Source organism: Epinephelus lanceolatus, chromosome 17 (genome assembly GCF_041903045.1).
Source record: "Epinephelus lanceolatus isolate andai-2023 chromosome 17, ASM4190304v1, whole genome shotgun sequence".
In the NCBI taxonomy this organism is placed as follows: domain Eukaryota; kingdom Metazoa; phylum Chordata; class Actinopteri; order Perciformes; family Serranidae; genus Epinephelus; species Epinephelus lanceolatus.
Window position 1 is genome coordinate 11,783,803 of NC_135750.1, and position 16,260 is coordinate 11,800,062.

General features: G+C 41.6%; 1 protein-coding gene across 5 annotated transcripts in view; it reads right to left on the minus strand.

Annotated features, from left to right (window-relative positions):
- The window catches only part of ehbp1 (EH domain binding protein 1), a 162,787-nt gene that overhangs the window by 97,252 nt on the left and 49,275 nt on the right, over positions 1-16,260 (minus strand). For 3 of the 5 annotated variants that reach the window (XM_033612643.2, XM_033612641.2, XM_033612639.2), the window contains exons 7-11: positions 14,727-14,866; positions 12,489-12,602; positions 9,901-10,038; positions 8,782-9,040; positions 6,180-6,426 (exon numbers count right to left, since the gene is read on the minus strand). In XM_033612643.2, the coding sequence (XP_033468534.1) occupies positions 6,180-6,426; positions 8,782-9,040; positions 9,901-10,038; positions 12,489-12,602; positions 14,727-14,866 (898 nt within the window). The remainder of the gene's footprint in view (positions 1-6,179; positions 6,427-8,781; positions 9,041-9,900; positions 10,039-12,488; positions 12,603-14,726; positions 14,867-16,260) is intronic. The other 2 variants (XM_033612644.2, XM_078160960.1) reach the window with 1 other exon arrangement.

The window sequence follows — 16,260 nt, forward strand, 5'->3', positions numbered from 1 at the left end:
TGAGTAAATATTAAGATAACATAGAAGTTCTTTGTTCAAACTTTTGCCCTCAGACATATGCCAGCTTCCAACTTTTCTTTATATGAAAATAAGGCAAATAATTCATGAAGCGGAAACTTGATAAAAATCCAAAGATCAGCGCATCTAAGTGTAGAGCGGTCTGACTAAGGAATAGAGATGGAGATGAAACAAAAGGAGGAGCAGGGGATCACTGAATTACTGGGAGGGGTGAAATCAGCCCCAGGGAAAAGAGATGGACTGAATCAGACCAGACAGAGCTCACAACCCGCCCAACAGGAACTCCCTCTGTTCATTTACATTAATCCCACAGACGTTTCCATCCTTCCAGCTCCTTCACAGATGCTAAACTTAAACTTGACGTCTTTGAGGATCTATATCTCCCAGACAGGACAATGGACAGACACAGTGGCATGAGAGACATGAAGCGTCTAATAAGACCCACTCTCACCAGCGAGGAAACATATTTGAGATACTATCAACAACAACTGAAAGTAGATAACATACTGTATGTATATTCAAAGATAAAAGTGCAATGTGTGAATGCACAATGGTAACAACAGTTTGAGAAGCCCACTTGCGAGTCAAGGTAAAGACATGCCACCATCAGTGAGTGACCCAGAGAGTTAAAGGAATATTTCACCAGCAAATGACCATTTGCACACCAGTTACTCGCTGCTTGCCTTATCTTCATGAAGAAAAGTCTGTTTTTCTCAGATGCCTCCATGATGAGCAGAGAATCCCAAAAAGTCGAAAATTCTTCATGAATTGAAAGTAACGGGGACTATGGTTAACAACAGCAAAACTATATCAAAACATATGTTTATAGACTCACACATCTCGTGCAGTTTAATCCAAGTCTCATTTATCCATTCCTGTGCCCAGGACTTGTCAAACATGCATTTTGGCTAAAAAAATAAAATGATTTAAAGCACGTCAGTACATGTCAGTCTCATGCATGGCCAAGTAGTGTGACTGGGCACCTGCATGCGTTTGAACTCTGCTTAAGTGGAGCTCATATGCACACACATGGCCAGGCATGCTCAGGGCGCGCTACTAGTAGATGGAAGTATTTTATATTGCAACGTTTTGGTTAACATGCATGTATTTGGGAAAACTGAGCACATGACTAGATAGATAAAACTTGGAGCTTTGCTGTTGTTAAATGTGGTCCCCATGGACTTCAGTTCAAAAAGAAATTAATATACAGCTGGTCATTTTGCCTGTAAAGCATTCTTCTAACCTTCACTTTCTGTGGGTCCAATGTAAAATGCTGCAGTTATACTGGGGAACCCCGATCCCAGTTTTGTGAGTGTGTATTATGTACAAAGAGTAAAGAGGCTTATTCAAAGTCTCGTTTCAGGGAGACACTGCTGTCTGAAAGATTGGGAGTTGAGTTCACACTGGGACTGACCTCATATTGTCAGATGGAAGCCAACACGACAAGAGACAGGTTCACAAGTGGCAAAGACTGCATTAATTGTATGTGAAGTCTGTTAGGCATCATGGAGAAGAAAACCTCCATAGCAGGGCTCGACTGAGCATTTTACTTTTATTTGCTCCTAAAATAGATCCATGCGATCCAGAACAATCATTTAGGAGCACAGTGTGCAAGTAGCAGTGTGCTGCTAATCATTCAAAAACTACAAGCCCCAGAATTGCACAAGCCGCAATGCACCAATCACAGAAGAATCTTCTGTAATGATGCAACCAGTGTCATTTAGTAAAAGTTAAATTACATGGAAAAAAGCATCAATACAATAGGCTAAATTTTACACAAGTGGACATTACTAAAATCAAGCCCATTTATTTTTATTTTGAGTGAAAAGGAAACGAGGAGAAAGAAGCATCCTGCGAGGGGACTTCGTAAGGTTCGACTAACTAACAAAGCTTTGCATTTCATATTAACTGAGGCAGCTAAAGTTAGCGTTAGCATGACGGCTATAAAGACAGGGCAGCTGAAAGCGTTAGCGATGTCACTTCAATGTCCACTGGAATCGGCAGAGGGAGAACATATAGATTCAATGTTTTAGTGTAGAGAGAACAACAGCTTCAGAGAGATGACAGCATGAAGCAACTGATCCTGTCTTTCTGCTGGGTCTTTCTATCTTTCTGGATATAGCCAAAAAATAAAAATACAAATCTGGCTACAGACTGTGTTTGAGACTGTTTTCCTTGCTCTGACCAGAGCAGTGCTGCACAGCTGCAGTATAAATATGCATTTGATACATTTCTATTAATAAACTCTGTATTACATTTTTTTTTTTTTTTGCTGTGCTCCCAATTTGTTTTCATTTACGAGCACATGTACTCCTTGGGGGAAAAAAGTTGAGATGCTGCAGGTTGTACACCTCCATTTACATCTCTAAACCCTGCATGCTAAATGCAAATTTGTTAAGCATTGGTCTCTCAGGTCCCCCTGGATTGTCTCAAGATGAAACACCCCAACAACTGGTAACCCACGTTTCAATAAATGCATTTGAGTTGTTCAGTATTTGCCATCTTATCCTGTCCATTAATTTGAAAGCTCTGAACGTGTCTTCCACTGGCAGAAATCCAGAGCTTTGAGCTCTTGTTAGAGCTTAATGTAAATCCAATCCATATGTGTAATACCTGTGTACGGAGTAAGTGGGTGCACACCATATGTCCTGTAGATGTCCCGATTCTTCACAGGCTGGCATTGAAGTGGGTGGTTTTAATGCAATGACAAGGAGGATAAAACTACATCTACAAGACAAAGTTTAAAGCTAAATCTCCTGAGTGAATTCGTACGTGACAAGAACAAGAGAGTTTAGCTAAGCCAAAATATGACAGTATTCATTTTTAGTATATGATACATAGGTATTATAGTAGTTCACATCATAATATCTCCATGACCCATATCCCTTTCCTACATCCTTCTTCTCCACTGCTGTGCTCTCATCTTAAGAGAAAACTAAGCATCTTTCTTGCTTTGGCTATTTTTTTATCCAAGTTCTATCTTTTGGACATCAGTACACAATCACAGGAACATTATTCGAGCACTAAGGCTCTGACCCTTACACTTTTAACTGTTTGTCCAGTGTAACTATGGTGATCAAGCAGTAAAAGCTTTTGTTACCTGTGCCCTGAATAAATGTGTAAAATGTAAATGTCATTCAAGACATGCTAATCTCTTCTTGGTTAGCGAAGACGAGATTTCATTCAACAAAACAGGTGTGAGACATTTCATACCCTTCAGGGCAGGTTGTAAATGTATAACCGAGTATGGCTGCTTTCAATATATCAATTTCTATTCATATTCTGAGATTAGACTGCATGTGTGTGTTTATCTTGGTCCTACATACCAATTGCCCACATGAATAGTCAGTAGAAATAAATATAAATGGAGAATACACACCTTGAAACCTCTAATATGAGAGAGGTAGAGGTTAGCTGTGTTTCGGGGGAAGGTTATACCTGCCCCAGTACATACTCACTGAACTGAGCCTTAGGCATCCTAGAAACTATAAGAACAGAAACGAACATGCATGCGAGCACAAGCACACATCTATACTCTGCACACGTCCATTGTGTGATGATGTGTTGGCTTCGTCTTGGCCTCTCATTGTGGGAATGTCTCTTCTTAATCCTCTCTGACTTCATACATTCAAAGGTCATCTCACAGCCTACACATGGCTGAGTCGTGTGTGTGTGTGTGTGTGCGTCGTAGTGCTTGGTGTGAATAAGAACGAGAAACCTATTCACACTCGCTGTATATGTCAACAAACCCTGTAGGCCTATCCTTGGTTACTGTGAACATCCTATCTCTCCTTCTACTATTCCCTGGCCATCTTCCTCCTCTTCCCCCCACTGTTCTCCTCTCCTCTACCCTTCACTATCTTCTACCTATTCTCCTTCACTGCACCCCCCCCCCCCCCAATCCTCACCCACAATTCATTCTTTGCGTCCCTCCCTCCTTCCCTCCACCCCCAAGCTCCAGAGGCAGGGGCATCTCTTGGCGAAGTGTGGCCCACCACAGGCCACTGGCTTTGGGTAATTAAAGTGGTTTAGGCCCCCTCACCCACGGTCACAGGCAACTGCAGCTGGGTGATAAAGGCACTGTGCCATAATTACATGGACGGCCAGCATCACCGCCCAGCTACACTAAAACAGTCAGCTAGCCAGCTGCATGGGGAGGAGGGACCTGTGTGTGTCTGTGTGTGTGTATAAGTAACTGTATAGAGTGTGTTTTCATGTGTGTGTGTGTGTGTGTGTGTGTGTGTGTGCACAGGGGGTCAACACCCCCTTGTGATCGCTCTGCTGTAGTTAAGCCCCCTGTGTTTAAGCCCCACATAGGCTCATTGAGCCCCTACACACACACACTCATTTTTAACCCCCACCCGTCCCCACACCCCCAGCCAATCATTCCCCACCAGTGGTCTGACTCCTGCCGTGAGTGTGTGTGACCATCAGCCATTTAATTAGACCCAGCCATGATTTACCTAATTTAAATAAATAAATAAACATACGAAAACACCCCAATAAACAAATACCTATATTCAAATGAGGAGCTGGGGAGTTTCATGAGCATAAAGAATGGGGCAGAAGATGGGATTGTGCAGGCGGAAAAAAAGCTAATGTAAGGACCACTGGATGTGGACACACAAACGCGCACACACACGCATCACACACACACATACACACACTTAAAAAAAATGCTTCCAAGTCACTCACTTATAATAACACATGCTACAAAGAAGGAGTCAGAATGAAGAATTTTAAGTTGAGTTAACTAGAGGTGTGGAATTCTGGGATTTTATGGTTCAGGTTATATTAAAATGTACTGTCTCTGTTACTGTTTAAATAATGTTACATTACATTTACTTTAGTTATGAAACTAATCGAAACTGTGGTCATCTGACAAACATTCCTGATGAGTTAATAAAACTAAAAAAGCATAAATCACCCATTGTACTGTATGTGTATGTGATAGTGAATTCACTAAGAAGCAGTGGTCAAATTACACTGCAGATTTCAAACAGGGTTCACAGCTACTGTTTTTTTTCCCCTTCCTGTCAAGTGGTTAAGTGGGTATAGAAATCTATTGCCAGCAGTCAATTTTTATTAAAATTAACTATGATATTTAACCTTTATTTAAGTAAATGAATCAGAACAAGGACATAGTGTTACACAGATGCGAAGCTACATTCTTGCATATCAAAAATGGTATGACAATCCCCCCTCCTCCCCAGGAATGGACTTGTTCCTGCTCACAGGCCTCCTCTAATGCCACGCAACAAAAACTCTTGTTTCCAGGATGATTAAAAAGTTCACTTGCACTTCAGCTCACATAGATAGATATATAAACTTTGCCTTTTTTTGCTGGCATTTTCTCAGGAGAGCCCAATCAAACTGTGCATGTGCAACTCTTAACAAAAGATGAGAAGGACGCAGGGTGGCTCAATCCTTGACTGAATGACTTCCATCATTAACACCAGAAAAAAATGATGTGTTCAAATATTATTTTGGATAAGTGAGTTGCTACATTTACTAGCCTGAGCAATCAGGCAATCCTTATTGTTAAGCCATGGAAAGAGATACCTTTTAGCTGCACTGGATCCCCCATAGTCTAAATACTGCTAAGAAGCAACATGTTACATTTACATCATTATATCTAATGTGTCCATTCCATGATTTTTACATTTAAGGCATTAAACTCTGACCATACTGCTGAAAAGGACTCCTCTATGTAGGACTGGGTATCAAACCTGAATATTTCTCTGGCGCCAGCCTACATGTGTCTGTAGTGTCAAGTATAGATAAATGGTCAACTGCCAAAAATAGCATTGTATCTGTACCTATTTTTGATCACTGTTTCTTTTATAAATTATAATTTTGCCAATTCTATTTATTGTATTTCATTAGGCTTTAGGCACAGTTCTGTACAGTTGCTTTTGTTTAAGAAACATTTTCCTTTTGTTTTAATAAGAGGTTGTTCTTAATACTTGCTCAGGAAAAATAAGTTCTTCCAACATTCCACCTCACTACGCATTAAGCTCCAGGCTGCATCACACTGCTGAGGCTGCTTGACTGTATTTTATTCAAGCATTTATCAAATTCGCTGTTGTGTTTTTACATGCTTCTGTGTGCCTGTCATGGGAATAAATGAAGTTTATTATATTCAAGTGAAGCCTGTTTACCTTCGGGGAAGAGGAGGCCAGCTCTCTCCCCATTACTGCTGCGACTGGGCTGGGCCCGACTGGCTGCGCTCTCTCCCTGTCTGGGCCAGAGCTGGGTTTGGGAGCTGGCGCACTGGGGCCGAGGCCAGGGCTGGAACGTGGGGGCGAGGGAGCCCTCCTCTTCTGGCCGCTGCCCATATCCAGGGAGGGGCTGCCAGTGGGGGGCCGCACAGGGCTCGATGTCCTTGGCTCGTAGAACGGGTTGGATCTGAGAAAGGAGGGAGAGGAGAGGTGACAGGCGAGAGTGAGATGAGACAAGAAGATGTCATGCTAGGAAGTGCATGGACCTTTCACAGACTGCAATGCTTCTGTTAACTGAAGGTGTAGTAATGTGCAAAGATAGGAGTGAGAAATTATCAAAGGGACAGTTCACCCTAAAATCAAAAATACCTTTATTTTCTTCTACCTGTAGTGCTATTTATCAACTCAACAGCAACGTCTCTTTCCACAAATCATGACCCGGTTACTGAAGATAATCCACAGACCTGTTGTGAGCAGTTTCATGAAGGAACTATTTTCTGTCTACTGCACTACACCCACCAACAGTATCTCCGCAATGAAGGAAGCGTGCAGCTACTGCTAGCATCAATGAGCTAGCTAATATCACAGCACAGCCGAGGTGGACGCCATTAATGTTTACAACTCTTGCTGTCACAAGCACGAGCCTCTTGTTTATTAGTAAGTACACACTTCTTCTAGGCGGTGAAACAGATAACAAGCGTAATTCACGCCAAAAAAATCATCCCTTTAAGATTTACATGACCTTTTCCCTCAAAGACCAACTGTGTTTGTTAACCAGTCACTAAAACTGTCAACATCCCAATAAATAAAAACTGTCATGACGAATAACACAAAACAAAATCTATAAGAAAAAAGTGCAATAAAACAAAGCATGATGACGAGGCATTCTTTTATATGGTTATGGATATTATAGCAATGAGATTCAGTGACACTAAACAGAAAGACTAGAGCACACAAGAAATAATACAGATCCTCATTTGCTGAATTATAGTGATTATTTAAACCCATCTTTGGCTCCGACTGCCCTCTGCTTAGTTAATCATAAGGAAACTGCAACATGGAAATGAGAGTTCAGTGCAACACAATGAACAACACACACAAGTGGTAAGGTAATAGAAGATGCAGGTGCACTGAGGTCAGGTCTGTGTGACCTCATATCCTTACTGCCCATGGTGGACTACTGACAGACAGACAGGCAGGAGCACGAAGGCACACACACATACACACACACAGGCACTCTTACACACGCATACCAGAGTGTTATCAATATACAGGCATGCTTGTGGCACTGAAAGCAGGGGCATGGCCTTGAGACATTCACTCAACATGCAACAAGCAATCCTAAACAAACAAGAGAATTGGATGGAGAGGGTGGGGGTGAGAGCGAGAGTGAGGAAGAAAAAAAGCTGATTGACTAGGTATCTGTCTGAAAGAGAAGGTTAGAGCTACTCAGTGTCTATCTGACCGCAGAGCGATACGGAGAGAAGGGGGGGAAAAAGAAGGGAAGTGAAGAAAAGAAAAGCAGGCAGGCCTATAGAGCAGCTTTAACAGACCAGCGCTGGCTAAAAGACATGTGAAAGGGCTCCAGTCAAAACACTGCGCTGCCCTCTTGAACTTTCTATTCTGCAGAGAACTGCTCCTGGTGTAAGAAACAGAGCAAAAGAAACATGCCAGTCAATAACCTGTCTGTCTTTAGACAGCCGAGGGGACTAAAACATATGGCTATCTATGTGACAGCCTCGCTCAACAACTAAAAGTTTACATTTACAATTTAGGCACGGCCACTTGTCCGCAGAGGTCGTCTTTGCAGAGGGATCCCCGCAGACATAAGTTTCGTTCCAGTTCTGAATCACTGATTAGATATTTTGTAAACACATTGTATTCTATTCGATGACTTTAAACGTTCTTGCTTGGGAAGTAGCTAGGATTCCATCACAGGACTTGGCTAAAGGGATGGAAAAACTAGAAAGGGAAGGAGGGGAGGATTACAGAGGAGGTGAAATAAAAATGAGCAGAGTCGAAGAGGAAGTTAAGGAGGATGGCAAGGAGGGAAAGTATGGGGCAACAAGTTGATAGGAGGAAGAGGGAGGGAGGGAGGGAGGGAAGGAACGACAGAGGAGGGAAAGGAGGGAGACAAGGTTAAAGAATGCAGTGAAACAACAGGGCCCTTGTTCCCGTTGAAAGAGCTGCCTCGTCATTCGGCCCTGGTGGGGGGGCTTCAAGTGCGCCTCTATAAGGAGGGGTCTTACATGACTTGGCCTGCCAACAGTAACCAAGCTGGGCTGCCTGGATCCTTCCAGACTGCTTCTACTAAGGGCTACTCACAGACACTCAAACCATGTCAGTAGCCCTACAGTTTAGCAAAGGGCTTCTCTACTCTGACATACACAACCTGTTAAATGCACTACATACAAACAGAAAAGGGCTCCTTATATTGTGCCAATGCAAGTGAATGTGTAACTAATGCAAGTGATATCATGTAATGTCAAGGGATAGCAAATATCAGAAGATGAAGAAAAGGGGGATTCAAATAAAGTCTTACTCGTCAAGTTCCTCTTCCTCGTTGCGAGTGGTGTCAGCATACAAGTACTTGCTCATGTCGACAGGCCGCACCCCCTTCCTCTGCCTGGGCTTGGGGGGTTCTGGGTCTGACTGGAGGTCCATGTCCGGGTCGGGCTCTTCGAAGGGGTTCCCTGGGACCAATTCTGTCTCAGGTTCATCCGGCTCATTGAACGGATTTGAGGCGTCATAGAAGGAATCGTCATCCACCCGCTGCCTTGAGACCGGCTGGGCAGGGGGCTCTGTTTGACAGAGAGGAGAGACTGCATGTACAACACATACTATACAAGACTGTAAAACATGGTATCTTCTTTATTAGAGAAGAGCTCTGGTAGCTTGTCACCCGACTGGGTTAGAAAGCAGAGGAGAGTCAAGATAAGTGACTGTAGTCCTGGTAACGAGCTAAGCATTATGGACTTTTCTGCCTTTTTACCTTCTCATTTTGTGTTTTTAAATATCGTATAAAGAAATAGCTTAACCACAAATACAGTACAATTTTGATTAACAATTCAAACATGTTTTTTGTGTGCTCAAATCCACAGGAACACACTGCTCCTAAATAAAAAACAAGGCAACCATACCATTCCCATAATCAAATGAAACCAGCAAACCTATGTTAAGTTTAAATACTGGTAATAAGATCAGGATCTCACACAAGACATGTGAAAGAATATACTCAAAAGGAAACGTGTAAAAGAATCAAACAAAATCACAGAGCCATACAGACAATAAGGGTCAGATTAAACAAGCAAACAAGCATCAAAGCGGGAGCTTTATGTGTGTGTGAGCATGCCACCCAAAAACAAATAATCCATACTAATACACCTGGCTACTGAGGTGGTCAGACAAAAATATTGGTTTAGCTGTCTGACTGAAAGCATTGAAGCCTACCTGCTATAGTGACACATGACTACACACATTCGAGGTATGTGCACACCCTAAACCTTTAACTTCATCACATCACCTGTCATTCTAGTGACACCCCCCAAAATAAACACTTTTGTTATGATAACATTACTTCATAATAAGAGACGAAATATCCACCTTTCACAATAAAACCAGACAGAATGTTCTTGTCACATGGACACAGAGTTGAACATACCTTCTTCATCAGGATCACCAAACGGGTTGAGGTGGTTAGGATGAAGGTCGTCACCGGGATCATCGAAGGGATTTGAGCCCATGGCAGGAGACGCTTCCTGGTCCTCGTCTTCCAGGAAGTTCAACTTGTTGATGAGCTCTGTTTCCACAGAATCAAACATAAAGTCATACACAGGAACAACAGAGTCAAAATCACAGCTACTGAACAATAAGTACCACAAAATTAAATGAATACAAACATTCACAAACCCAAATATACCAACATCTGCACTTTGGAGTGAACCATGAGCGTTAAGACCATTCAGTCTTGTTTAAGTCTCCCCTCTTGCTGGGGGAGCGCTGCCTAAACATTTCTGTGTTTCTCTGCCACTTCAGCCCACTTCAATGCATGTGCAGCAGTGGCATTGTGGGAAAATTTGTGTGGTATGGAGGGTTACTGTGGGAGACGGTGAAGGCAGTATAGAGTTGCTACGGAGATCCTGGCTGGAGAGGCGGAGAATTGTCCACTTTATCTTCATCATCCTCACTGTGGGCTCAATCGCATGCTGCCAGGGTGTGGGTCAGTTTGAAAAGAGGTTAAATGTGTGTGAGGTAGATGCCAAGAAGTGCTGCTGAGTGCTATGTGAGAATCTGAGCAAAGAGAAAAAGTGCTGTGTGTATGAAGAGTGTGTCCCTTGGTCTATATGTAGGGTGGCTAAGTGAAGTGGTGGTAGCTGATAAGAGGTGCAGCACTTTTCCTTGCCACTTACTGACAACATTCATGACCAATTTTAGGCCATGGAAAGTGCACATGTGCGTGGGTGTGTATTTACATCTGTGTGTAGCATGGTTTGTGACTGTTGAGTGTGTAAAGTAATCTAAGAAACCCGAATAAGCTCACTTCTGTTTTTAAATCACAGGAAAAGTGGAAAACATTTGTGTAAAATGTGAGGCTCCTAAATTAAGTTTTGGGTTTGTCCTGTATGACAGAAAGCCAAGAGTATTTATATACTAGAAGCAATGATTAGTTATTTCCGTAGGTAGTTAACCTTGAACTGATGATGAAGAACTAGCCAGCAAAACTATGTCGTTTAATCTTTGAAGCGAGAATGAAAGCTTTTACTCCTCTTCTTTCACACAGGGCTGCACAATTAATTGAAACATCATCTAAAAACACAATATCTACATAACAGGAGCTGCATTTTTTTTTATGGTAAAAGTTAAACTGTAACATTATAAATGAAGCATTGTGGTGCCACAGAGAGGACCTGGCCTACAAAGCATTTATTCCAGATGTAAGGGAACTGGCTTTTTTGTGCAGACCCCAGCAAAAATCACATCATAATCAATTTTATTTTATTTTTTTTTCCTCAGTGAAAATGAAATGCAATATTCGCTAACATTGTTCCACTAAAATCGTGACTCATATATCAATCGCAGTAACTCTCAAAATAATTACAATATAATTTCTTTGCATTTTGTGCGGCCCTACTTTCACAGCACCAGGGTGTCTACAAGTATCAGTTAAATTTAATGCTTTTTAAGACCTGTTAATGACACCTTTTAACAAAATTTCAGACAGAATTTTGGACAAATCATGTTTTACTTATTTAAGCATCAAATTTATGACTACTCAATGATTTTTAATGCCTTATTGTAACATTGACTTTTTAAGGATCTATAGACACCCTGCTCATATACAGACCTCTAGTTTAATGCTGATGTTCCCCTTCCTCAGCCCAACAGCATCTAACTTAGCAATGAAGTGTCTCACCAGCTTGAGAATAGGGCTGCAACTAACGATTATTTCTTCGATTAGTCGACTAATCATTTTATCAAAAAAATGGGTTAAAATGTTGAAAAATGTCGGTCTGTCTCTCCCAAGCCCCAAAATGATGTCATCTAATGTCTTGTTTCGTACTCACGCCAAAGGCTTTTAGTTCACCGTCTTGGAAGAGTGTGTAAAGCTGCCAATATTTGAACGACTACTAAAATAGTCACCGATCATTTTAATAGTGGATTAGTTACCGATTAGTCGACTAATCATTGCAGCCCTACTTGAGAATACCACAAATCCAATACACAGTTCATCTGACAACAAATACAATGTTTTCAAATACACGAATTTGAAAACAAAGCAAAACCACGTTTGTCTCCCTGAAAAGATGTGTTTTTGATGTAGGAGTCTGTTTGGATACAGTTTACCTGGTCTGGTTCACTACCAATTGCAGTAAAAGAATGGGGAAGGCAACACAGTCACAAAACAAAACAAAAAAAAGAATGGGAACCAAAAGGATGAACACCAACTGATGTGTTCACAACACCTTGTACATCACATCACCACATGGACCAATATCAACTGTAACACCACATAACCACAACACCATCACAATTCCAATGTCAAGGAGGATTGGGGGATGGGGCGTTTGATTTAAAGAGAGAGAAACGAAAAGAGAGGAAGGCTGAAAGAGTAAGGATTAAGAAAAATAAATGTATGGAAAGAAACTGTGGTAATGAATTGTAGTGTAGAGGTGACACAATGTTCACAAGACAGAGAAAGAGGAGTCGGGAACACAGGATGAGAGAGGTGAAAGAAAGGTGAAAAAAGACCTTGGGAGGAAGCGGCAGGCTTAGCGGTTGCTTTGCGTGCTCGCTTAAGGACACCATCATCATCATCATCATCCCCATGTAAGCAGCTGAGGGCATTCAACTGGTTTACTATCTCTGTAAACGACAGGGCCATACAGGAAGGGAGGAAGGAAGAATAGCAGTGAACAAGGCAAAATAACATCCCATCGAATTATCCACACAAACACACACTCACACACACAACTTTCTTTTAATAACACAAATATATTTAAATATAAAGAGCTGAAAAGAGCTCATACATTTCAGAGTATGATTTGCAATGGTATTGCTGTTATTAAACTAACTAGCTAATAGGTTGGAAAGAAGTTTTTGATGGACAGTATATCACCAAATATATACTCACCACTAATATATTTGTACAGGGACATGTAGGTAAATGCTGTACTTCAAACTGCAAGCTTTGGTTAACTGTAATAGTGACGCCAGAGCAGCTAAACTGCTGCATTGAAAAGCTATACTAACTTGATAGAACGTACACACCATACAAACAGAATGAGAGTAGAATGGACAGTCCCATTTTAATTAACATTGCAGGATGGTCAGAGTGGTGGCCAGTTTTAGGTGCAGCCGTTTTAGCAGGCTAACTTCTGTATAAAGTACCGTATAAAAGAAATGACTTGCAGCAGGTCCAATAGTAGTAGTAGTATCTTTTACTTTTGAAATATCACTGTATCTGTTATTTCCCTGTTTGTTTGCTGCTAGGATGAGAGACCGCAGGGATTAACAGCCTTTAGATCAACATATTTTTACACCTAACTCAGTGAATTCAGGATTTTTTTCAACCAAACCAGAGTTGGCGATTGTTGGACTAGTAGGTCAATTAACTAGATGACTATCTAGAGTAACCAATTGAATTTTTGGGGAGGGAACATCCTCTGATATTGATCAGTGGCTGCGCATTCAGCTATTCTCCAAATGAGTTATGCTAGTCTTTTAACATGAGCCCTAGTTCAGTGGAAGAGAGAACGTTGGACTGGTGTACGGTTGTATTTTTCTATTCAATAAGGAAAACAGGTGTAAGAACAGGTCAAACGGTGTTCTCAAACTAGTGAGTGTGACACACGTTATGGCCCTACTCAAACAAAAAAAAATAAATAAAAAAATCACCATTTCTTTTTGTGCCAGTCAAATGACCACAGCAAACAGTTCAATGTCCGCCCTACTGTCATTCTATTTCTATCTTACACACTAACAGGTAAAGGCTGAAAAGTATCTTTCAGTCAGGACACATCTAACACACACACACACACACACACACACACACACACACACACACACAAATTCACAAAATATGTATTTATGAAGATGCACAATGCATCTTTTTTAGGTTTAATATATTCTCTTTTCATTATTTTCATACTGTAAGTAAAAGATAAAAAGAGAACATATGTTTTGCAGGGTATGCGTTGGTTAGCCTAGCGTTAGTATTGCTGGCTTTTTGGGTAGGTAGCAGATAGTGGGAAGGTTTGGCAGCGTGGCCAGGCCTTTGATTCAGAGAGGCACGCTAGTGAAGCATCGCTGTAGGCGCTCAATGCATATACATATAAATGAGACAAAGAGCAAGGAAGGGAAAAGAAAGGACAGAAAGCATGAAGCTTAACATGAAGAAAAGTTGGATTAAGCAAAGCAGAAAGCACCAGGGCCCAAACATAAGACCACAGAATGAACCTCAGCATGTATGTAGCCACCGTCAGTCGACGTCTAGTCCAACAACACAGGGAGAAAGCAATGAACAAGGAATAATGGGAGTAGGGGGAAAGTAAGCAATAGAAGATAACCCTGAAGCTGACAAACACAGTAAATGAAACTCATGTAAGCATGCACGATTACAGGAGCAGAAACTTTAAACAACATAAGAAATCCATAAAGAAGCAAAGTTGATGCCCCACTGAAGCCTCCTGGTTATTCTGGTCTGGGTGATTATTCAGGAGGGTTTGAGATTGAATCCGCCAAGTAGTCAGTTTGGGAAGATGGAAAAGCATTTTACTGGTCAAGTTGATTTGCTATCTGCCAAATCATCTGCTATAGCAGACATACTTACCATTGAATGACAGTTCAGTGCTCATGTCTAATGGCTGATTCCAGCAAAGCAGTGATCTGGGTGACTCTGATTAACTTCAGCTGTTACAGTATATCACCTCATACAAAACTACATGTGTCACCTTACAAAGAAATAAAAAGTGCTTTGTGTCAAGTCACCTGTGATCTTTGCAGCCTTCTCCTCCTGGTTAACCCTGTTCTCCTCGTCCTCTTCATTCTCCTCCTCAAAGTCGTCCAGGTTGCCGATGTCAGCCTGCTTCATGCTCATCAGGCTGGCCAGGCTTTGCATGTCCTCATCACTGGACCATAAAAAACACCCAACACAGACAGAAACTCATGTTCAGAGGTAGAAACAGCGCTCAAAACAGATACATATGATACAATTATGTTTTAAGATCAAGAGTTTTATAGTGATACACATTAAATATAGTGAAACCTACCAGAGATAATAAAAAAGAGGCAGGAAACACAATGCATAAATGGGTGCATGAACAAATGGAAATGCATCAGCATCAATGTGCTGGTTGGAAGACGAAGGAGCACACAAAATTCAACCCACCGCTCTCACCAACACAGCTGCCAACAGCTGGATCGTAGACTTGGATCGAATTCCGGTTTTGCTAGTCTGGTCCCAAGTACGAGCTTTAACAGGTCTGATTTTATGCAAACTGACCGAAGTAGCATTTGTTAGAATGACATGTTCCGGAAAATCAAAAAGTATCGTGCATCAGCAACACGTGCCGACGGCGTCATGGCACTAAATCCAAGTTGAACTGCATGAGCAATAAGCAACAAGACAACATGATTAACATAATATCATGTTAGCACAATTTAACAACAGCACAAAAATATGAGGGAGATCAAATTTTAGTACAGTTTGGAGGAGGGAAGATGCACAGAGCCATGTTGTGTTTGTTTGTGTTTCAGTGTTTTTTGGGGTGACGTGACGAGACATGACAGTTGGTCTCAAAGAAAACTAAAACTATGGCAATATGGCAATATTTAGGATCTGAAGCTGACGAAAGAGGTGAGCCTCTCATGGGCGCTCACAGTGTCTAGTTCTGCTATGATAGCTGTTCCTTTAACACAGACGTAGTTTGGGCTTTGTTACTACATCCACTGCCGGCTTAACGGCGGAACAACAATGCCTCTCCTTTGTGTTGTACTTTTTATACAAAACAGCGAGGTGGAATAATGACGCACTCTCATTATGTTCAAGTCGGGAGCTGCTGCTGAATGAAGTGCAACACCGAGTGGTAAAGTCTGGTATACTGGTGCGGTGTTTAGCAAAATATAAAATTTTCACACCAGCCTAACACTACTTGATTATACATAAGGATTTTCATGGCCTTCCAGCCTTATCTTTTGTCTCCACCTTTACTTCAGACATCAGTCTCTACACCTTCCTGTCACAGTCCCCTGATACTTTAACTTCACTTGTCACAAATTAAGATTTTGTCTCTCATCCCTACTCAGCCTCCCATCTCTCACTCTTTCCCATCCATCCTTTGTCTCTCATTTTCCCCCACCACCACTTTATTCACAGTGGTATCAACTTCTACAGTATTCCTTGTATTTCATGTAGACTTGTGTACTCCCCCTCGGTCCCTCAAAACCACCGCTCCATCATAATCAATGTATTCTCCCCTCTGTTCTTTGTGTTTGGTGTTTCCCAGGCCCAGAGGCTCATTTG